This window comes from Ursus arctos, unplaced genomic scaffold, assembly GCF_023065955.2.
Source record: "Ursus arctos isolate Adak ecotype North America unplaced genomic scaffold, UrsArc2.0 scaffold_28, whole genome shotgun sequence".
Lineage (NCBI taxonomy): Eukaryota > Metazoa > Chordata > Mammalia > Carnivora > Ursidae > Ursus > Ursus arctos.
Window position 1 is genome coordinate 2167898 of NW_026622963.1, and position 23684 is coordinate 2191581.

General features: G+C 41.9%; 2 protein-coding genes across 19 annotated transcripts in view; one reads left to right on the forward strand and one right to left on the reverse strand.

Moving 5' to 3' along the window:
* The window catches only part of SLC24A1 (solute carrier family 24 member 1), a 28276-nt gene extending 19740 nt beyond the window's left edge, over positions 1 to 8536 (forward strand). The window contains exons 5-8 of the mRNA XM_057303840.1: positions 2979 to 3629; positions 4372 to 4461; positions 5535 to 5701; positions 6707 to 8536. Coding sequence (XP_057159823.1) covers positions 2979 to 3629; positions 4372 to 4461; positions 5535 to 5701; positions 6707 to 6956 — 1158 coding nt within the window. The 3' untranslated portion in view covers positions 6957 to 8536. The remainder of the gene's footprint in view (positions 1 to 2978; positions 3630 to 4371; positions 4462 to 5534; positions 5702 to 6706) is intronic.
* A 4786-nt stretch (positions 8537 to 13322) lies between these two features.
* Positions 13323 to 23684, reverse strand: part of DENND4A (DENN domain containing 4A) — a 134017-nt gene continuing 123655 nt past the window's right edge. For 11 of the 18 annotated variants that reach the window (XM_057303831.1, XM_057303828.1, XM_057303830.1 and 8 more), the window contains 5 exons: positions 22433 to 22550; positions 22283 to 22309; positions 21655 to 21817; positions 21431 to 21495; positions 13323 to 13531 (listed from right to left, as the gene is read on the reverse strand). In XM_057303831.1, coding sequence (XP_057159814.1) covers positions 13395 to 13531; positions 21431 to 21495; positions 21655 to 21817; positions 22283 to 22309; positions 22433 to 22550 — 510 coding nt within the window. In that variant the 3' untranslated portion in view covers positions 13323 to 13394. The remainder of the gene's footprint in view (positions 13532 to 21430; positions 21496 to 21654; positions 21818 to 22282; positions 22310 to 22432; positions 22551 to 23684) is intronic. The other 7 variants (XM_057303834.1, XM_057303836.1, XM_057303833.1 and 4 more) reach the window with 1 other exon arrangement.

The following is a 23684-nucleotide window of genomic DNA, read 5'->3' on the forward strand; positions in this document are numbered from 1 at the left end:
CCAAATCCTTCCTTCTTGAAGGTCTGAAATGCTATTTGAGGTTCATTCCTCTGAGGTAAGCATGGCCCTTTCTGTGAAGATCACGTACCTCATGGGGGCAGTTAATTCACATTAACACCTCAGGATGAGGGAGAGACTGTATGTGAGAATGTGTTGCCAACTGTCACATGCTGTAAGAGCCTAGGAGTAATTGTCAGGGGGTCTGCCAGAAGCTAGGGGGCAGTAAGACATGCAGCGGGGAGGGTTGCTGGATACACGCCTTTGGAACCCTCTGAGGTTTGCCTACAGGGCTTCCAGAGTCCTGCCGCCACTGTCTTTAAGGCCACACAGCCTCTTCTTCCACCACGCTCCTTGGACTCATCTCCATGCTTTTCTATCTCTAGGCCTTGGTTTCCTCCCCCCTCAGGATACCTTTTCCTTTCCACCTTCATGTCCCTCTCACCCACCTCTCCAGCCACTGTGCATGTCTCCGTGGCCATCAAGCTTCCCTGACACCCCCCCCCCCCGCCGTCTGATGAATGAAGGCCCATCGTAGTTGGCCCCTGTCTCAGGGCTCCTATCACTGCCTTCCCCATGCTCTATCCAGGGTCTCTCTTAGTTCTCCTGCTAGGTGGTAAGGTTCCCGAGGGCAGGATGCACGTCTGAGCTGTCTGTCTCTCCCACAGAGAGAGACGTACTGCCTGGTGCAACCAGCTGTGCTCAGTAAGGGCTGAGAAGGACAGTAAATAAGCACTTAGTTTACAAGTTCCATCCCTGCTTTTTTCTGTTTGACACCCGGAAACAGTCAGTTATATCACATCCTTAAGCCCGCAAGTTCGGGTTTAGTGTCTAAGACATCTTGATGGTATTGAGTGTCCCGAGTAGACCCGTTATAGTCAGCTCAGGTGGAAGGGACTAACAGGACACATCTCCTGGAAACCCAGGGCAAAATCAGTCTCACAAAGAACTGCACCTAGGCCTGAGCAGACATCTGTGACTCTCGTGGCTTCTCACTCTCCGTCGTGCTCTCCCTCAGGTCCCCTTCTCTGCATCATGCTTTATCGCTCAGCTTCCCTGGCAGCCTGGCTTCGTTTGCTTTCTTACGGGCACACACAACTCTAAACCCCCACCCGGCGCCTCCAGTCCACAGGGGGATCAACCAAGGACTGGCTCCCCATCTCAGAAGAGAGAGGATCTTTTCAGACCAGGTCCCAGGTCAGGGATCCAGCCTGTGTCCGATCCGCTGGGGCAGGGAGTGGGGGGGTGCTTTGACTCCAACGTGGAAAAAAAAAGAGCCACCCGTTCAGAGGGTGTTACGGGTGACAGTTCTCAGAGACAAGGGTGTAGGGTGGGCAGACACTCCCATACCTATGGATTTAAATGACTTGTCGTCTCCTCCAGGAGACTTCTCTCCTGATAGGGGTGGGGGAGGGACGGCAGGAATTATTTCAGATTAAAATCTTCTCGTTGTTCATTTCCAATTCAAAGCACAGGCCTCATGAATATTAATATTTGACTACTTCATCAGGGGTTTTACAACTCGGGTTGCATGTTAGAATAACTTGAGGAACTTTAAAAAAATGCCCAGACCTCACCCTCCACCAATTAAGTTAGAGTATCTGGGGTGGGTCCTTGGGCATGAATGTTGTTAAAGCCTCTGGGTGATTTTAACATGCAGTGGAGTTGAGACTCACTGAACATTCCTTGGAGGTTGGCTATGTCATGAAATTTGTTAGAGATGACATACTCCATGGGCACACAGCCCAGGTCATTTGCTCAAGAGACTGGCCAGGCATGTTGTTATAGGGTAGTTGGCTACCTAATCTGTGGACACTCAGAATTAGCGGCTTTTAGATTACCTATGGAGTCAGTCCCTGGTGCCCAAACGCTGGTCTGCAAGCAGGTGTATTTGGGGCACTTGTGAGCACGCTAGAATAGATTCCTGGCTTCTCGTCACAGAGATTCTAATTCAGTTGGTCCAGGTGGGGCTCGGACATCTGAATTTCTTTGATTTTATGAATTTATTCTGCAAATCTGTATTTCTACTAAGCTCCCCAAGCGACCCAGCTTTGAGGACCAAAGATCTCACTCAGCCTTGGCAATTGCAAAGCAGGGTAGCTTGGTGGGTAAGAGGCTGAGAGTTGGACTATCCATATTACAAAGCCCAACTTTATCGCTTACTAACTGTGTGGACCACGGCAAGTTATTTAACCACTCTGTTCCCTAGTTTCTCCATCTGTTAGATGGGTTTGATTCTGTCTATATCATAAATTAATTGACTCATGAAACACACTAAGTGCTATGATTATTTAAGCCACTTACCATAGTGCCTGGAACATAAAACCCCCCAGAAAGTAGGTATTATCATCATCATTTTATATATATAAGGCAATATGACAATTCAGGAGTTTTAGTAGCCTCACCAATGTAACCACTGAAAGATACACCATATTGGGCAACATTAATGGAAGCAGGCATCTAAGAAAGGGAGGTGATAGTCCTATTCCATTCTGTGTGGTGTTCTGTGTTCAGTTTTCAAAGCTCCCTCCTGGGGTGTAAACTTAGAGTAAGTTCACCAAAGTGGGGAGGAGGCTCAAGGCCGCAGCGTGGAAAGATGAAAGCATCTGGGAACCTCTAACTCAGGGGAAAAAGCTGTGTTGTGGAAGAGTGATTAGCTTTGTTCTGTGTGGCTCCAAAGAGTCAACCCATACGCAGAGGATAGAACCTTGTTATAAATATGGACTTTAATCAGAGTGGTCAAGATGTAGAAGCCACCTGAGGTGGTGAGTTTTCCATCCCTGAAAATGACCAAATAAAGACAGAACCACCACCAGGTGGGAATGTTGGGAAGGGAATTTTGCTGAATGACTGCACTAGTGTTCTCATCATACTCAAGTTTTTAGATCCGTTCTGTGAACAACACCACAAGTGGGGAAAAACTGGGAAGGAAAACAAGCAGGGCAGTTATTACACACTAATCTGTTGGCTTCGGATTGCAGGAAGGAGACGTGGCTGGAGCTGAGAGCGCAGGTGAAGTGATAGGTGAAGAGGCTGAAGCTCCTGGTAGAGGTGAGAATGGACCACAAGATGGAGGTGAAACTCAACTGGAAGGTGAAGGTGAAATCGAAGCAGAAGGAGCAGGTGAACGTGAAGGTGACATGAAAGCGGAAGGGGAAGGAGAAGGTGAACATGAAGGTGAAATCGAAGCAGAAGGAGCAGGTGAACCTGAAGGTGACATCGAAGAAGGAAAAGGCGCCAATGAATGTGACAGTGAAGGTGAACTCCAGGCAGAGAGAAAAGTAACTGATGAAGGTGGAGGTGAACTCCAAGCAGAAGATGGTGAAACGAAAGCTGATGAGGGTGAAAATGAAGAGCAGGAACTCAATGCTGAAAGTCAAGGTGAAGCCAAAAGTGATGAGAAAGGTAGAGATGGTGAAGGGGGAGGCGAAGGAGGTGGAAGTGAAGATGAAGAGGAGGAAGAAGAGGAGGAGGAGGAGGACGAGGAGGACGAGGAGGAGGAAGAAGAGGAGGCAAATGAGGAGCCTTTGTCCCTGGAGTGGCCCGAGACCAGGCAGAAGCAGGCCATTTACCTGTTCCTCCTGCCCATTGTGTTCCCGCTGTGGCTCACGGTGCCCGACGTCCGGAGGCTGGTGAGTTCGCCCAGCTGCACCCCAGGGAGTCTGTGGAGTCTCTAGGCACTCTTGCACAGGAGCTGAGAGGACGGGGCAAACTGGCTTGGCAGGGCTCAACCACAGAGAGGATCCGGGAGGTACCTTGCAGCTCCAGATGGGACCACGTGCCTAGGGGAACATACTGGTAGGCTTGGGAGGCCCTAAAGTGTGCTTATTTCCATCACTGTAAGTGTGTGAACTAGTACCTCAACTCCTATTGTCAGCTTCTTGATTTTAATATGGGAATAATGCCAAGCTCCCCTCCTCCCTGCCATATGTCACAGAGATAGTCTGAAAACTTAGGGGGACAGTACTATTTCTACCCAGCATTCTCATTTATAGGGGAAGCTCTGACTGACATGCTCTGCCCAAAGCTACCTGTACTCTCCCTCGAGGTCGGGAGGTGCGCAGAGCAGCAGGAGCTCGTAGATCCCACAGCAAACACCTAGACCGGTCTGCTTCCAGGGCAAGCAGGTAGTTCTCTTCAGTTTGGTGGCTGCTGAATGCCCTGCTGGCTGGACTCCCTGTGGGCCGCCAGCTCCTTCCTTCCCCAGCCATCTCAGGGTCCTCACTGGAGATCCAGATGTCAGCTGACCCAGCTCCAGACCCTCTCCATCACTCCTTCAGCAGATCCTGTCACTGATTCTGGGGCTCCCTCGGAAGGGTCAAAGACCTTTAGCCTCTGCAACTTATTTCTCTTCCTTTTCAAACTTGCAAACAGGAGTCTAAGAAGTTTTTTGTTTTCACCTTTCTGGGATCCATCGTGTGGATAGCCATGTTCTCATACCTCATGGTATGGTGGGCTCACCAGGTGAGTGAACTGAATCCTGCATTAGTGGGTCCAAGGACACTTTTTTTCCCTTCAGGGTGAAAGTCCAGTACCCAGGCAGTGGTGAGGCCCAAGTGAATTTGTAGCTTCTACATTGTTTGTAAAGGCTCAAAAGCTGACTTTTTATTCCGGTGAGTGTAGTATTTTCAAGTGTGGGTCTTGTCTTACAGTCACGCTGCAGTCTGACATAGAAGGCCCTTCACTGTCTGACCCAGCTGACCATTGCTTACTAGCCTTATTCCGAGCTTTCTCTGTCATGCATGCCCCGCTCCCTTCTACCTGGTGACGTTGTGCACACTCGTGAGAGCAAGCTCAGTTTTGCCTTCTCTTGGGCATCTAGTCAGTATTCCTCTCTGAGTGCGCATGGCTTTTCTGTCCTACCTGGGATTGCTGGTTACAAGCTCTTCTCTTTCGCTAGGCTGGGAGTAGGGTCAGTGTTGTGGTGCTCATACTTCTTTTTTTTTTTTTTTTTAAGATTTTATTTATTTATTCGACAGAGATAGAGACAGCCAGCGAGAGAGGGAACACAAGCAGGGGGAGTGGGAGAGGAAGAAGCAGGCTCCCAGCAGAGGAGCCTGATGTGGGGCTCGATCCCCTAACGCCGGGATCACGCCCTGAGCCGAAGGCAGACGCTTAACCGCTGTGCCACCCAGGCGCCCCATGGTGCTCATACTTCTGTCTCTGGCCTCTAACTTAGTTCCTGGCACATAGCAGGTGTCCATGGCTCTGGAAATGGACACATGACATGAACAAATCTTTGGAGGGGCGGTTCTTGTGGGAGGGTGGAGGTGTTGTAGTTGGAATGACAGTGAGAGGTGGTATTAAAGATAGACTTGTAGTCCAATTTAGACAAGAGCTGCCTCATTCCCGGAAGCCTGGAGCAGGGGCCCTGCTCTTTCTCTGTGTGGCCCATCTCTCCCAGGCTAAAGGCGTGTGCTGAGCTCTGTGGAAAGGGGCTGGGAGGGCACAAAGTAGCATGTGGTTGGTGCTTTGAAGAGCCTCAGATTTTCCCCTTGCTGTTGCCATGGCTTCTTATCACTATAACTTTTTACCAGGTTGGTGAAACAGTAGGGGTTTCTGAAGAGATAATGGGCTTGACGATCCTAGCAGCGGGCACATCCATTCCTGACCTCATCACCAGTGTGATTGTCGCTCGGAAAGGCCTGGGAGACATGGCTGTGTCAAGTTCTGTGGGCAGTAACATATTTGATATCACCGTGGGGTGAGTGGCAAAGTTGCTTTCCGAGACATATCAAGTATGACTGGAAAACACTGTGTTGGCTTGGTTCCCTGTTTTCTGCTGTATTATGTATTCATGGAATAAAAGGGCATTTATATTATTAGTGGCTACAAGGCAGCAAAGCGTCCTCCCTTCATTCATCACAGCCAGATGGGATAATAGGACAAAAATGCTGCCTGAAATGTAACCGAGTAGAAAATATAGATGAGTTGAAAAACAAAGTCCATCAACTTCATTACCAAATACAGTCAAATGCTCTGCTCGCTGACCTCCAAGGTGGTGGAAGTGGGGTTGGAAGGAGCAGTGACTCAGTCTCGTTTCCTGATATTTCTGCTCCTTTGCATTTGGGCTCCTGCCAGCTCAGAGGCTCTAAAAGCATTTCATCTAAACAAGCAAATGCAGCCTCCTCCCGTACCCATTCTCTTAGCCCTCCTTCCAACTTGTCAGAGCAGAACCCCTGGGCAATTTTCATTTCCGCAGGCATAGCCTGGATTTGGGTGGCGGCTTTGGTTTCTTTAATTTGAATTTGTGTCTCTGTGTGTATGGGGCGGGGGGTGAAGCATGGAGAGCCCTGAGCATTGAAGGACTTAATGCGTGTTTGCTTGAGATAGGACTTATCATAAAAATTGTGAGATTAAAGAGTCAAACATCAACCCATTTGGGTTCCTCATACGTACTTCACGAATTACAGAGAAAAAAAAAAACCCCACTTGGACTCAGAAATTTTCCGTTTTAATCTAGGGTCTTCATTAGCCGGGAGTCCTTGGGCATGTAATTTCAACTTCCCTGAATTTAAGTTTCCTCATCTGTGAAATGGTGCTCATATTTTCTGTTCTATTTCATAGGCTTTGTGTGTGTTTGTGTGTGTGGAAAAATAAGTGCTTTGTAAATTGTAAAATACTGTTTACGCACGTGGGATTATCATATGTATGGAGGACTATTGTATTACAAATCAAGAATATTCATAGTGTTTCTTCGATCTTGCAGCCTGCCTGTCCCTTGGTTGCTCTTCTCTCTCATCAACGGATTACAGCCTGTGCCAGTCAGCAGCAATGGCTTGTTTTGTGCAATCGTTTTGCTTTTTCTCATGCTCTTGTTTGTGATCTCCTCAATTGCATCGTGCAAATGGAGAATGAACAAGATCCTGGGCTTCACAATGTTCCTCCTTTACTTTGTATTCCTGATAATCAGCGTGATGTTAGAAGATCGAATCATTTCCTGTCCTGTATCTGTCTGAGTCAGAGTCACTGTTGCTCACAATGGACAGGGATCAGAAAACCATGCCAGAAGCTACCGTACTTCTTGTTACATTGACGACAGAATGAACATGGCCCAGGAGAGTGACCGGAGTGGCCAAGAGCCTCCGATGGGAATGTCATCTGGGACTGAACTTTATCCTTGGAAACACCTGCAGCTCGTTGTGGATTAAGACTCTCACCTCTGGAGCGATGGTGTTCCCACCCCTGACTGATGTCGGCAGCCATCCTGAGGAGGCCAGGAGAAGGACCTCTGGAAGCCGGAGGGTTTTCTGAATGAGAGAGAACTTGGGGGTGAGGGCTGGAACAGTCACAGCAGCAGCTAGGCAAGCTCCCATGCTCACGGTCCCTGCTCACTCCTGAAGGGCTGCTGATCCAAAGATGCAGGTGTGGTCTGCGCCGCGCCCCCGGCCCCTGGCCCAAGCACATGCTGTAATTTGCCGTCCCCTCTTTTTCTGTTTAAAACATGAGGTTTTTTGTTTTTGTTTTTTTAAATCAGGTTTACAGGTCCAGTTATTGGTGGGTTTATGGAACTAAGACTATAGGGAAAAAAGTATAAGAGGAATCAATTATCATTACACATCATAGTCCGGTAGAATGTATGCCAGTATTTTAGAGTTTAAAAGGACTACCTTAGCTCTTATAGCTGCATTTCTGAAAACTGAAAATAAATAGCCCAAGAAATTAAAATTTGTACATTGCCCTTGAATTGGAAGTGGGGGAGATATTAGGGAAGGAAAACTACTCTAAGGGCTACTTAAACATATGTACTTACTAGAAATTCCGAGTTTGTATTGTCTCTGCCAAGTGGTCACCTGGAGGGATTAGACGCTCATACAAAGCTGTTCTGACTTTGCTCCTCGGGTGTATTCTCACCTAACAGAGACAGCTGCTACTAGTAAGAAAAGGAGTCATTTTCAAAAGAGTCCAAAATCAGTAGAGCCAAGTCTGGCTTATAAAGTAGGAGATCCAGTGGGGTAATGCTATTTTTCTGTGTCAACCCAGAGAGGATTATAAAGCAAGAAGACTGATTTCCTGTGTGGCTTACGAGTGGATCTCCAAGGCAGTTTACAAAGGAGAAATCCCCAAAATGCTTAACATGATGACAACATGGTGACATAGTAGTACTGCTTCCAATAGTTAGAGGACTTTTGTGTTTTTAAAAATTGTGTGGTTATTTAAACATTCCATGTGGAATTTGAAGTGCTTGTGTATTAAATACCACTGCTTGCTTTTACATAGCATTGAGTTAAGGGACACATAGAAATGGAACAGTGCTATGTCCCTGGTTTCAGAGCAGAAGGAGCTCAGGTGACTGTAGATTATGATGGTAAATATGGCTTTAATTATGAACACACGAGGATTCATTGAAGACTAGAAGATAGCAGGACAGATGTGATGTAAAAAAAAAATCAAATCAAACATTTTGGTGTTGAAGGGCTATATTCAAAATATTTCAGTCCATAATCCATCTCTTAAGATGGGCTGATTAATTAATTAATGGCCTCCCTGCCCCAGGATTCACATTCTTTGGAAATGACTTTTATTAAATTTCAATAAATTGCGAGTCCCAATAGTATTTTGTTTTGCAAACATGGATGAGTTCATCTTTATCTTTAGGTCACTTGGTCAGAATGCTCAAGAAGAAGACCGTGGAAACATAGTCATTCCATATTCTTAGTTATCCTCATGGCTGCTGCTGCATTGCCCGCTCTTGGCATGGCCCAAGAACAGGAGGACAGAACGAGACAGAAGGGCGATCCCAATGCCGAACTCTGTGTATCTGCAGTCAATTCCAGCTAGCCTCAGGAACGCCACCTGATAGCCTGGGATCCGATGCTTTTCCCCAGAATGACTGATGAGGAGTACTGGACAGTGAAACATTTTGTTACGAGAAAGTCAAACCTAATGATCTAACATCCCATTCCCGATCAGGTTGCTGGATGTCCGGCACTTCACTTTGCTTAGAGAGGAAGATCTGATCACATCACACTAGGATAGAAAGGGTCAAGTGAAATGAAAACTGGGTCTTGATGGATGAATAAGAAGTCACTGGGGTGGGAGGGAGAACGGAGACTTCAAGGAGATGGGAGAACGGAGACTTCAAGGAGATGGAAAACTTAGTAATTTTTAAAACATCAATTTGTTATGCTTGGAAATGAAATTTTTATGTTTATAAATCTATAATTTATTAAAATTATACTGTTGTAGGGTGAAGGATCATCTTAAAATGTCAAGATAATGGTGAGATGGTCCTCTCATTTGATAGGCAAAGTGACCTATCTAGTCACACGGGACAAATCCCAGGTCACTCATTCAGCCTCAGGATGCATGAAGTGTCCCACTGGGGCATCTCAGTTGGAGGACAGTGGCTGCACAGGTGATGCTTTCATCCCTCTGCATTTCCTTGATGACCCTGGTGACAAATTTGGGCCGAATTTCTAAAAATGTGAACCTCTCCCTGATTTAATGGGTTGAAGTTCTATACAGAGCTAAAGGGAAAAAAAAAAAAAGATTCCTTCCAAATTTTTGAAAAATGGTGCTCTGTTTAAATGTTTACATGGTAAGATGGTTGCTTCTGCCAATCGATGTAAAGATGCTTTTGTCAAATTTATAGGCTTGGCCTTTTATGACACTGCTTATATCTTAATTATCAATTATTTAAAGATTGAGTGCCAAAGGAGGCGGGAACCGGAATTTAGTATTTAGGGCACAGCCTGGTAGATACACTTGAAGAACTGGCTGGCCTTCCTTGCCAAAGAATCCCCCTGGGGTCTAATTTTTTTTTTTTTTTTGGAACCCCCGCCCTCCCCCCCCCCAGGTGCCACTCGCAATGTGTTTTGGGACTGGTCACTATGGAAGCTGTCTCTGCCAGGCGGGGGGAGTCGGGATCACTAGAGCTCAGCAGGACACCCTGGCCTAAGGCTGCCTTCACAGCGAAAGGCACGCTTTGGGTCGTCAGGCCCTTCACTGTGACGAGCAGGCAAAACCGGAAGAATTTCATTTACAGAAAATTCTGTCAGCTGCTCCAGTGGTTTCACCACAGGCCGGTGTTTGAAAGAAATCTATACAGACAAAAGGAGGGAGCCATGCGAATGACAGCAACCGGGCAAAGGCCAAAGAGACTTCGTCAGTAGAGTCTGTCACCACCTCAGAGTTATCATAAGCACATGTACACAGACTTTCTGTGTAACAAAGTCCTATATGAATTTGTACGCTGCTAATTTTTGTAAACAAAAATAATTGAGCCAGCAAACATACCTGCTTTGAGGCCAGAGGAAGAGGCCAGTATAAAGGGATAAGAAGAAGAGAATAAGTCTGAGAAGATTAAGGCAAACTGACTGCTGTGCCAGTGAAGGCAATTCTGAAAGAAGACCTCGTCTGGTGGCCGCACGGCGAGGGCAGAGCAGGCTAACTCTAGAACACGAGGGGGCTCGCGCTCTCTGAAAGAGGCAGCCTGCCCTTTCCCTTTCTGCTCTGAACTCAAGTGCCTAACGGCAGCTTTCAAGTTCTAGTGGGAGAAATAAAAATAAAACGGGGCCATCTCACATTACCCTACAAACGGGTCTCTTCCAACCATATACTTACAACGTATTTAGAAATAAAACATCTCGGCCTTCTCCGTACACCAGGCTAACACTGCTGGCTGCACTGAAGCATCACAGTCGTGACCGGCATAAAGTAAAATACGCATTTATCACCGAAAATGCTCAACCAACATCTTCTGGGGCCATTTCTCTCTCTATAAAAATGTAAAAACATACTAGAAAAACCTAAAATAAGCTGGTAGGTTTTAGAGTTTTAAAGCACTCCCCCCCTCCCCATCCTCCAAAAAAAGAAATCAGGGAAAAAAAAGACAAAAATCAGAATATGAACAGGCTGCATAATTCCCTATCTGTCAGTAGGAGGAAAAGTTCAATATCAAAATAAGATACAAATACAGATGTGTGACATTCAAAACACCACGGGAGGGAGTAGCAAACAGGTACACCAGCACACAGCATGGTTTATTTTCCACTATTAACCATATAAACAAAACTAAGAGTAAGAAAACAAGAGACAGATAATGTAGCAAAAATGTATTTCTCTCCAACACGACTGGCCATGATTCTTCGAAATCAATCCTCAACAGAGAGAAAATCGAAGAAAAGTTTATCTAGAGTTATTTTAAAGGATGATCTAGATTCTAATTTCCTTTCGAGCAGGGTTTACCACTTTCTATTGATGTTTTAGGTTTTATGTTTAAAGACTAAATTTGTACAAATAATATTCCCTGGGGACTAAAAGTAGGAGAAATAAAACTCAACCAAAAGCAGAAACAAGGAGGGGGGGGGATAAAAATTATACTCACTTTTCCATGAGTTCGAACCAGAAAGGATGGGCTTTACCTCACTTTTTTTGGTCAGCTATTTGAAATTAATCAACCATAATTCTTACAAATAATTTGTGTTGAAGAAAAGTTAAACAACTTCCACAAACAGTAAGAGCTGTTCTCATAAGGGAAAGAAAAACATGCACCAAAAAACCAGAATAGAACCCCAGAACCTTATTTGGAGGGATGTTTGTTGCCAATGCCCAAAGCCTCACCTATCAAATGGTTCTCTCATTTGACAATTTTCAAGTGATTTAGGGAACAGAAGACTCTGTCAGAATGTGAAACCTGGATACGAATAGTAAAGGAGGGGACCGGAGTTGTATTTACAAAGGAAAGGCATATTTATGTGCGTAGCACCAGATTTTTCAAGTAAGCAAGTTCAGCCTCAAACTAATCAGAACAAAAATTTCACATTTGTAAACTCTCCCCGTTACTTCCCCAGTGGAAAGCTGTGAAATGTGTCAGCTTGATGCTATTCACTATTCACCAATGGTGTGAACTCAAAAGGTAGTTTTTCTGCAGCTAACTTGATTCGAAGTCTCAGATATCCCCAGTACAAGTGTGTGGGACCCTACTGGCTTTACAGACCGAATTTGGAACCACCCATTACTTTCTTCTTTGAAAGTGTCTAGAGAATTCCTTCATTCATGACAATGTGCGCAACCATGCACACACACATACTGATAATCAAGAAATAATTCTAATAGCCAAAGAATACTTTTAATCAGAGATTACCCAAAGAAAGTGATTTTTGAAATAATGGGACTAAAAATATTTGTTTAGAGTCTCTTTAATACCCTTGGTGCTTACACATTCAATTTATTGTCTGATTTCTGGATATTTCTGGATTTTAGATTCCATAAACTTCAGATTCTGAAGGCTTATTGAAAAAGCCAAGTTCCTCAATATGGGAAATTCTATCTGGCTGTACTTTGAGAGTTATTATTTTTCTGCTTTTGAAAAAATATTTTGAATATTTTTATATATATGTATATACATATATATATATATAATATTAACAGAATACTCCAGTAGGTCATATTCCAGATAAACATGACACAATCCGCATCATCCCCAATATTTTAGATATTAAAATAAGGGTAAAATTTGGAATAAGTTGTCGGACATGTTTCCCAGCATAAGTGTTCAGGTAGCATATTAAAATTTAAATTGATATTTGGTTTTGTAAGCTATCCCTGTAGACTGTATGCATCTGTTAGTGACAGAGAAAATTTTCAAATCACGGTATATTGAACCTAATTTTGCAGAAGCAGACTTGGAACCCCTCCGCTCTCCTTCCACAAGGCTCAATGAGTCAGTCTGGGCAGTGCACACCTTCGCTTTCACTCACTCACTGCGGTCAGGCTTAGCAGTACTAACACGCAATCCTAGCATAACACTGACACTAGCACGACATTTCTGAATCATTCCCCCAGGTAATAAAAAATATATATAGAGATAGATATAGAGATCTGCAGCTGTGCTAATTACTTCAAATAGCAGCAGACAAGGAAAATAAGCACTTAATTGCTTGCTTCATAAGTTTAAGTTCATTTTGTTTGCTATATTGTTTAAAAATTAAAAAAATATCAACTTACTATAAACAATTTAAAATATGTATAATACAACTTCATGGTCAAAACATTTGAATAGTCTATGAAAACAGGAAATACTTTGATCTTACATTTGTTTAAGTTCCACACATGATTTTTCAATGTGTCTCTTCCAAGAGAAACCATGAAACGGTTGTCTTATTTTGAGAAGTAATTTTGTTTAGGGACTTCCTTGTCACAAAAATACTTAATTACTTGTAATAGGAGAAGTAAAGGAAAAAAAAAAAAAAAAGAAACGGGAAACAAAATGGCTTTCTCCTCACTTGTCACTCTTCTCTTTTGAAAACATTCTGTACATAAGCTATCTGGACTTTCTGAACCAGTTACAAATGCATTTTTGAAAATTGAAGAAAAAGAGCTTAGAGTCTTCAAGTGTTATTTTATACATGGACTATACAATACATATTGAAATATACACACACGTGCATATCTTAAAGATAAGGTTCTCCAAAGGTTTTTCGACATTCCATCACTCCTGTACTTGGTGGCCTATCACAGTTGTGTGTACTCTTGACTTGACTAGGTGTGAGGCGATCATAGGCCATCTTGTATTCTTTATCAAATGCATCTGCAAAAATTCATAGGGAAATAAGGGCATTCAGCAATTTATACTCTATATTAACAACAATCAAGTTTTTGTAATATTACAGAACTATAAAATTAGAGGCCAAGAAGGAATCTCTAGGACATTTCCACCAACCAAAAGACTACAGAATTTCAGAGCACAAACAGGGACCTTAAAGTCCTTAGCATTTTATTTTTTTTTAGAAAGAACATTTTTATTTTTTATTTTTTAAAGATTCTATTTATCTGACAGAGAGCACAAGTGGAGGAAAGAGACAAAGGGAGAAGGAGAGGCAGACTCCCCGCTGAACAGGGAGCCAGATGCGGGGCTTGACCCCAAGACCCTGGGATCATGACCTGAGCTGAAGGCAGATGCTTAACCAACTGAGCCCCCCAGACACCCCAGTCCTTAGCATTTTAGAGCTAGATTATACAGACCAATGGAATTTAAAGTTTTAAGATGACTTCTTTTTAAGATTATTTTTTTCCAAATTTAAAATTTGTGGTAAAATACATATAAAATTTACCATCTTAACCATTTTTATAGTTTGGTGGTATTACAAACCTTCATAATGTGCAAACATCACCACCATCCATCCCCATTACTCTTTGCCTCCTGTAAAACTGAAACCCTATACCTATTAAACAGTAAGTCTCTGTTCCCCCCTCCCCCACCCTGTCAACTACCATTCTACTTCTGTCTCTATGATTTTGACTACTCTAATAACTGTATGATTGTCTTTTTGTGACTGGCTTATTTCATTTAACATATGTCCTCAAGGTTCATCCATGCTGTAGTATGTGCCCGAAGTTCCTTCTTTCTTAAGGCTGTATAATATGCCATTGTATGTCTAGACCACATTTTGCTTATTCATTCACCCTTCAGTGAACACATGGGTTGTTTCTACATTTTAACTATTATGAATAATGCTATGTACATGGATGTACAAATACCTCTTTCAGACCCTGCTTTTAATTCTTTTGGGTATATACCCAGAAATGTAATTGCTAGATCATATGAAAATTCTATTTCTAATTTTTTAAGGGAACTGCCATACTGTTTTCCAAGCAGCTGTACCACTTTACATTCCCAATAAAGTACAAGGGTTCCAATTTTCTAGATCCCCACTAACACTTGTTATTTTTTGGTTTTTGATAGCAGCCAGCCTGATGGTGTGAGGTGGAGCCCCGCTGTAGTTTGGATTTGCATTTCCTTAATAATTAGTGAGGCTCAGCATCTTTTCATGTGCTTATTGGTCATTTGTGTATCTTCTTTGGAGAAATGTCTATTCAAGACCTTTGCCCATTTTTAAGTCGCTTGGGTTTTTTTGTTGAGTTTTAGAAATTTAAAGAGTCTATTCTGGATATTAATCCCTTATCAGATATACAGTTCGGAAATATTTTCTTTCATTCTGTGGGTTTCTGGATATTAATCCCTTATCAGATATACAGTTCGGAAATATCTTCTTTCATTCTGTGGGTTTCTGGATATTAATCCCTTATCAGATATACAGTTCGGAAATATCTTCTTTCATTCTGTGGGTTTCTGGATATTAATCCCTTATCAGATATACAGTTCGGAAATATTTTCTTTCATTCTGTGGGTTGCCTTTTAATGCTTGCAGATACTACCTTTCGATGCACAAAATTTTAAATTTTCATGAAGTCCAATTTTTGTATTTTTTCTTTTGTTGCTTGTGCCTATGGTGTAACATCCAAGAAATCAATGCCAAATCTAATATCACGAAGGATTTTTATCCTGTTTTCTCCTGAGAGTTTTATAGTTTCAGATCTCACATTTAGGTCTTCAATCCATTTTAATTTGTTTTATAAGGGGGTCCAACTTCATTCTTTTGCATGTGGATATCGTTTGTTGAAATGACTGTCCTTTCCCCAATGGTGCTCTTGGCACCATTGTCAAAAATCACTTGACCATATACATGAGGGTTTATTTCTGGGCTCTCTAGTCACTTCCACTGGTCTATATGTCTGTCTTCATGACACTACCACACCGTTTGGACTACTGTAGCTTTGTAGTAAGTTTTGAAATCAGTAAGTCTCCAGGTCTGTCCTCTTTAAGATTTTGGTTACTTGGGGTCCCTTGAGATTCCATATAAATTCTAGGATACGTTTTTCTGTTTTTGCAAAAAACATCATTGAGATTTTGATAAGGATTGCACTGAATCTATAGACTGCTTTGGGTAGTACTGATATCTTAAAAATATTAGTCTTCCAAATATATGAAAATGGGATGTGTTTCCATTTATTAGTGTCTAATTTCTTTCAGCAATGTTTTGCAGTTTTCGTTGTATAGTCTTTCGCCTTCTTGGTTGAACAAATTCATAATTATTTTATTCTTTTTGATGCCACTGTAAGTGGAATGGCTCTCAATTTTATTTTTAGGTTATTCATTGCTAGTTGCAGAAGTATGATGATTTTTGTGTCTGGATCTTCTGTCATGCAACCTTGCGGGAATCATTTATTAACTCTAACGGTCTGGGTGGTTTTGTTTTGTTTTTGGTGTGGAACATCGAGGGTTTTCTATATATATGATCATATCATCTATGAATAGAGATAGTTTAACTTCTTCCTTTCCAACTCGAATGCCTTTTATTTCTTTTTCTTCCCTACCTGCTCTGGCTAGAACTTCTAGTACAATGTCTAGTACAATGTTGCCTTGTTCCTGATCTTAAGGGGAAACCTTTCCACTTTTTCACCATTGATTATGCTGTGAATTTTGGGTTTTTCATAAATGTCCTTTATCAAATTGAGGGCATTCCCTTCTATTCCTAGTTTGTTGATTTTGCCAAGTGCTTTTTCTGCATCTACTGAGATATGTGTGTCTTTTTCTTTTTTTAAGATTCTATTCTTTTTTTTTCTTTTAAAGATTTTATTTATTTATTTGACAGAGAGAGAAACAGCCAGCGAGAGAGGGAACACAAGCAGGAGGAGTGGGAGAGGAAGAAGCAGGCTCCCAGCGGAGGAGCCTGATGTGGGGCTTGATCCCAGAATGCCGGGATCACGCCCTGAGCCGAAGGCAGACGCCTAATGACTGAGCCATCCAGGCGCCCCTTTAAGATTCTATTCTTAAGTAATCTTTACACCCAACGTGGGGCTTGAACTCACAACCCTGAAATCAGGAATTGCATGCTCTACTGACTGAGCCAGCCAGATGCCCCAGAGATATATGTGTCATTTATTCTATTAATATGGTTTATTACATTGGTTGAGTTTTGTATATTGAACCAACATGGCATTCCTAGGATAAATCCCAATTGGTCGTGGAATATAAACTCTTCTAAATGTTGCTGGATTTGGTTTGGCAGGATTTTGTTGAGAATTATTAATAAGGGATATTGCTTAGTAGTTTTCCTTTTTTGTGATGTCTTTGGTAATATTGGCTTCACAGAATGAGTTACGAAGTGCTCCTTTTTCTTCTACTTTTGTTAAGAGTCTGTGAAGGATTAGTGTCTTCGTTCAGGCTGCTACAACAGAATACCGGAGACTGGGGGGCTTAAGTGATGAACATTTATTTCTCACAGCTCTGGAGGCTGGAACGTCCAGATCAAGGTTACAGTAGCATATGTGGTGTCTGGTGAGAGCACTCTTCCTGGTTTGCAGATGGCTGTCTTCTCCCTATATCCTTACATGGCTGAGAGGGACGGAGAGCTCTCTTCTTCTTTTAAGGATATGAATCCCATTTTGGGGGGCTCCATCCAAATGATGTTATTACTCCCCAAGGCCCTACTTCCAAACACCATCATGTTAGGGCTCTAACATACGAGACAGAGCACAGACGTGAACGTTTTTATTAGTTTGCAATTAGTGTTAATCCTTCTTTAAACATTTGATAGAATTTACCATCTGGTTCTGGGTTTTTCTTGCTGGGAAGTCTTTTGAATATTAACTCAATCTACTTGTTACAGCTCTATTAAGGTTTTCTATTCTAGAGTCTCAGTTTTGTGGTTTATGTCTTGGTAGGAATTTGTCCATTTCTTCTGGGTTATCGAATTTGTTGACGTACAGTTATTGCACGCCCTTAGAATTCTTTTTATCTCTGGAAGGGCAGTAGGAATAGTCCCTCTTTCATTCCTGATTTCATTAATTTGAGTCTTCTCTCTTTTTCTCTTAGTCTAACTAAAGGTCAATTTTATTGATCTTTTCAAAGAACCAACTTTGATTCTGATGAGTTTCTCTATCTTTAAAAATTGTTTTCCCCTATTTTTCTCTATTTCATGTATTTCTGCTGTAATATTTATTATTTCCTTTCTTCTGCTTGCTTTGGGTTTAGTTTGATCTTCTTTCTCTCTTTCATAAGGTAGGAGGTTACGCAGGTATTTACATATAAGTTCCTACATGATTAATTTTCCAGTTGAACATTAGAATCATTTGTCAAGTTTCTTATATTTAATAGTTTCCAGTGTTTCACAACTATTATGGTTAAAAACAAATATTTAGGGGATGCCTGGCTGCTCAGTTGGTTAAGCATCTGACTCTTGATTTCGGCTCAGGTCATGATCTCAGGGTCATGAGATCAAGCCCCAAGTCCATCTCTGCAGTGGGTGTGAAGCCTGCTTAAGATTCTCTCTCTCTCTCTCTCTCTCCCTCTGCCCTGCCCCCCTCCATGCACATGTGTGCACGCTCTCTCTCTAAAAAAGAACAAAAACCAAAAACCAAAAAACCCCCAAAACCAAAAAGCACAAATATTTACAACATTCTGCTCAAAGCCCCCTGGTTGCAATTTGAACCCATTCATTCTTTTCGTCTTTTTAATGGAAAGGGCAGCTCAACACATTCACACAGTATTTATTTACAAACAAAATTACAGGTTAAACACAGTTACACTTCTGTTAGCCCCCTCCATCAAGTAGTCCTTAATTCTAAATAAGTTTTACCTTTCTTACTGGAACTTGTCCAGATTTTTCCACCTTTATTTCAACTAGAAAGTCTATGACTTAATGAACCTGCTGAGTACAAGGTTCCCTGTTTATATTTCTCTGGGTCATACTTTTTTTTCTCCCCAAGATACCAAACACTGATTTCTACTGGGCTCAGATTTATAGTTAAGATTTTTAAAAGCCATTTACTGTAAGGCCAATTTCTAATTCCTAGCTTTTAAATGAGCAGATTTATTTTCTTTCTAACCAAATCAGAACTTTTTGTCCTTTATTTTTTTTTAAATTTGTTTACTAATTTTTTAGTAATCTCTATACCCAATGGGGGGGGCTTGAACTCATGACCCCCAAGATCAAAAGTCACAGGCTCTTCCCACCTCGCCAGCCAGGAGCCCCTCTTTGTCCTCCGAATGTTGGTTTTGTTTAGTGTACCACACCGAAGCCGCCACCCGTTCACTCGTATTCTTGCAAGAGCTTCTTAGCTGCCCTTTTCACTAGCAGCTGGGTTCCCACCCAATTTGTTCTCCATAGACTAGAGATCCTGGTGAGACATATATTCGATCCTGTCTCTCTCCTGCCTAAAAATCCCCCACATGTTTCCCCACTGCATTGAATATTCCGTCCAAAATACTTGGCAGCCCTGTAAGCCTGCATGCTCTAGCTCCCGCCTGCTTCTCCAAACTCATTTCACCCCACACTCGACGTTTTCTCTTCGAACCCTCTTTTCTGGGGCCTTTCGGTTACTCAGCAATGCCAGACTCTTCATCTCAAGGTCTTCCAGCAAACTTTAAAGTTTGTTTCCTCCCCCATTCATATTCTGGCTAAATTCTCAACTTAGTGCCATTTCCAAAGCCTTCCTTAATTTTAAACTTGTCTGGCCCTAAGGCACCTTAGACTTGGTTCCCAGACACATTCTCCACACCCCCTCCTGGTCACAATGCACTTTAGGTACCTTCTCCCCATAGTCCAGTCTGCCTCTCAGCAGAGCCTCCAGAAATAAACCCATTAACATCCAGATTCTCCCTCCATCAGTCCATCCTAATACCAGTTACTTACTCATTTATGTTTTTTTTCAAATTTCCTTTCCTCCCCTTCTTCCCTTCTTCCTATTATTGTTTTAGTCTCCAATCCTTCCCCTTGGGTTTCTAAATTCTGGGTCTACACAGAAAGTGACAGTTTTTTGAGGGACACCCAACACATAGACGGTGAAGAGCTTCGCACCCTGAGAGGACCATAAAGGACAGGCCATAAGAACTCAGACGCTTCCAGAAACCTTCAAAGAACTGGCAAAGGAAGTTACTATCAGGTCTGTCATCAGAGAGTCAGACGAAAAGGGCTCTTGGACTCATTAAATGGTAAATTCCTTTAAGGTACGGATAAAAGTACCTATATAGTAATCTCCAAGCAGCTCTAATAGAGGAGGAATAAAATTTTGCATGGGGGTTAGGGTCAGGAAAGAAGTGTATTTGTAAATTTGGCTCTGGTTGGGGAGGGTGCAAGGATAAGGACATTTAACAGCACCACTGCAGGGGTCATGTAATGATTGTTTTGGCTAGAGCAAAGTGAATGACGGATTGCTGAGATAAAGAAAAGCCTTTCACACTTTCCCTCTCTCACCATTATTTTAGGGGGTCAGGAAATTTATTTTAAACTTTAACGAAATTTGACTTTTCTGCAGAATGTGCTCAGAAAAGGTTAACCCTTTTAGATAATGCGTACACAAAAAAATATTACCCCTTATCTAGCAGTTCCATTTTACTGTAAGATGCCTGCCATCTCATCCATACATATCATTGCTTCTGGATTCTATAAGCTTTCTCTTGGCATTAAGACTGACAATTCCCAGTGACACAGGTCACCTTTGGTCAGAAGGTGCCTGATAGCCCCTTGAGATACCCAGTTAGGGATGGCTGCTCTAAGCCCTCTCTTCACTCACTAACTCCTACTCTTTCCCATCCTTTAGTGAACTTGTTGGGGAGCCAGCACCGCAGGGAGTGCCCCTGTTCTCTATTCATGTTCCATATGGTCTGGCTGAGCAACCTGTAATAGGGCGTAAGCTCATTATATATTATCATCATTCTGAGGGGCGCCCGCGTGGCTCAGTCAGTTGAGGGTCTGACTCTCGCAGTTTCAGCTCAGGTCAGGATCTCAGGGTCCTGGGATCAAGCCCTGCACCCCGCTCCGCAGGGGAAAACTCGGGGAGTCTGCTTCTCTCCCTCTGCCCCTCTGCACGCTCTCTTCCAAATAAGTCAATAAATCTTAAAAAAAAAAAGTCAAATTGTTGACTAGCGCTAATCACCAGATATATTTTTGTTAAGACAGTCTACGCTCACCTAAAAAGTGTGGCTGATTACATAGTCGCTCTTTAACGGGGAGTGGGTTTACTTAGCAGGGTACCCACGTTACGTACAAGTCAGAGGACTTACGTGTAGCATCATCACTCTCATCAACTTACTCACGTCGTAACTTTTCAGAAAAATGCCAAATCTCTGCTCCGGGCTCTCAATGCCTGATAGCCCCCCCCCTTCTTCTTTTTGTCTACCAGGGGCTATTTCTGCCCTTTCCTGAGACTTAGAAGTGGCAACTTAAAGGGAGCCCAGCACAATCACTGGGAGAAGGAGATGATCAATCAAAAAAGTTTGGGGCCTCCTCAAATATTTAGCTACCTTACATTCCTTCTGAAACGATAGCAGTCCCTATCTCATAGGGCTTTTGGGAGAATTATAGGAGATAATACATGGAAAGTACTTGCTACAGTGTCAGGCACAAAGTAGGCCCTCAAAAAATGTTAGCTTTTATAATTTATCATCACTATTACTCACATGAGCAAAGTATCTATTACATTAAATTAAAAAAAATCAAAGAAAGAACTCTAATATATTAATATTAATTTAATATTAAAATAATAAATAATATTAAAATAACAATAAGGACTACCAATATAAAAATACTTTGAAAATGATACCATGATCTATAAACATTACATGTTAGATATTATGCTGAATTACCTATATCAATGTTTTCTCTTCCCAGGGCCACAAGCGAGAGAAATAGTATTTCTCTATACAAACTCCTGGGGGGGAAAAGGAGTGGAGAAGATATTACTATTCATATAATCTCTATATTCTGTACTAAAATATTTATGCTAATATAAGCATGAAGAAATCAAATTACTAAGCCAATAATATGAATCTGCTTAGAGAAACAATATATTCATTTAAGACAGACTTACCTCTGTCTTTTAAAATGAGGACATTTACTCAGTGTCTCTAAAATTTGACTCATTGGTCCATAGACATCATTCATTTTAATGCTTTTTACCATATTTTTCAATAGTTCCTGGTTAAATGAATTATCACCTTTTTGCAATAAATGGACCATTGGATACTTTTGGGCTGTAAGAGAACAAAAGAGCAGATGAAGGAAAATGTTCTATGTATAACGGACAATGTAATTAAGCAGCAACTGATAGTTATTAAAGAAGTTACAAAGCACTAAAAAACAAATTAAGGGCAATAGATAAGGAATAGAAATCTAAGAATGAGAAAGAAAAAAAAAAGGAAAAAAATAAGACACATAATGATGAAAATAGGCTTAAAGCTTTCTGTGGCTTCAAACAGACAAAAACTAAACATGCAGTTCTCCTTAGTACAGCCCCTGGAGGAGATTCCCAATCAGCAGCCTGGGACGGAAACAAGCAAACATGTAAACAGAAGAAACTGGGACCAGCAATGGGCTAAAAGCAAACTCCACAGAACGTGACCCTCCGGCACACACATAGCACCGCTCAAAAAACCAAAACCCCAAAACCCTTGGCCTCCATGGAAGATAGCACGAAAAACATCAAACTTAACACTCACTCTCAAACAAAAGAGTACGATTTTGACCTGTAAGACAAAAAGTAGTAAAGTAAAATAAAAGTTAGTTACACATTAGTTTACTATTGCTATTTAAAGCAAGTAGAGATTACTCTTACATAAACGAAGTCAGCGTTCTGTGCTAGCACTTACTGTGGGCATTCCAGAGGATGTACAACGGCTGTCCCGGATCCTGATGTAATTTCATATTGTCCCATAACATTTGTATTAAAACATGTTTACTATCCTCAGACATACAGTGGCGAGGAATCTGTGTTGAAGAACAAACAGATATTCATTAATGATCCTTAACCTGATAAGGTTTTGTAAATATCTTATAAAGGTCCTTACAAATATTTTTTAGAATATATGTGTGCAAGACAAGAAAGAGAATGGAAAATGACTGGTTTGTATGCATTTTATCTCCGCTGAAGGAAGATGGGCTGAATCGAGATGCTAACGATCTCTGAAGGAGCAGATTTTTTTTCAAGATTGTATTTATTTATTTGAGAAAGAGAGAGCGAGCACAAGCAGGGGGTGTGGCAGAGGGAGAGGGAGAAGCACACTGCCTGCGGAGCAGGGAGCCGAATGTGGGGCTCAGTCCCGAAGGGATCATGAACTAAGCTGAAGGCAGACGCTTAACTGACTGAGCCACCCAGGCACCTCTCTGAAGTAGCAGATTTAACCAAGTATTTAGATCAGTAAGAAAGGGTACCATGAAAGGCTAACCTTAACCAGCTTATGACAGAGGGTCCCCAGAAAAATGAATCCAGGTGCCTCATTCTACATCAGTCAAGACCCTACCCTAGATAACTCACTGAGTTAACCTCTTGGTCATTCATTTGTCATGCGCTGAAAAGCCAAACCACATGCACAATCATAGACGTGAGTACAAGTAGGCAGAAGAAGTTCCTGAACTTGGAGATGGTGTGATTTAGTGGTGGTGATACATATGAAGAAATAAAACACTTTTACAGAACAATGGATCAAAAACACAAGTAAACATATAACAATCTATCTAGATGTTAAGCAAAAACTCATAGGACCGAAGAGAATGGTAGCACATGCCTGAACTAGGAATTACAGACATCCTCCTAAAAATGTGTAAGGCTTGTTTTTGAAGGAGGTATGAGACGTGAGTAGGGCCAAATCACAAACCCTTCTCGTAAGAGTCACAGACCGTTTCTTCTTGAGGTTATAACAAAAACACAGCCCATTTTGTGTCAATTTTACAAGAAGGCGACAAAACATGATTTTGTCTTACCGCTAGGCTGTAAGAAGAAAAACTATCTGTAAATGCAACGAAAACAATTTTATTGATCCAAAGATTCAGATGGTTATTTAAAAAACTTAGCATAAAAAATTACTTTTTTGTCATTTAGAATATGCTAGTATTACAAAGGTG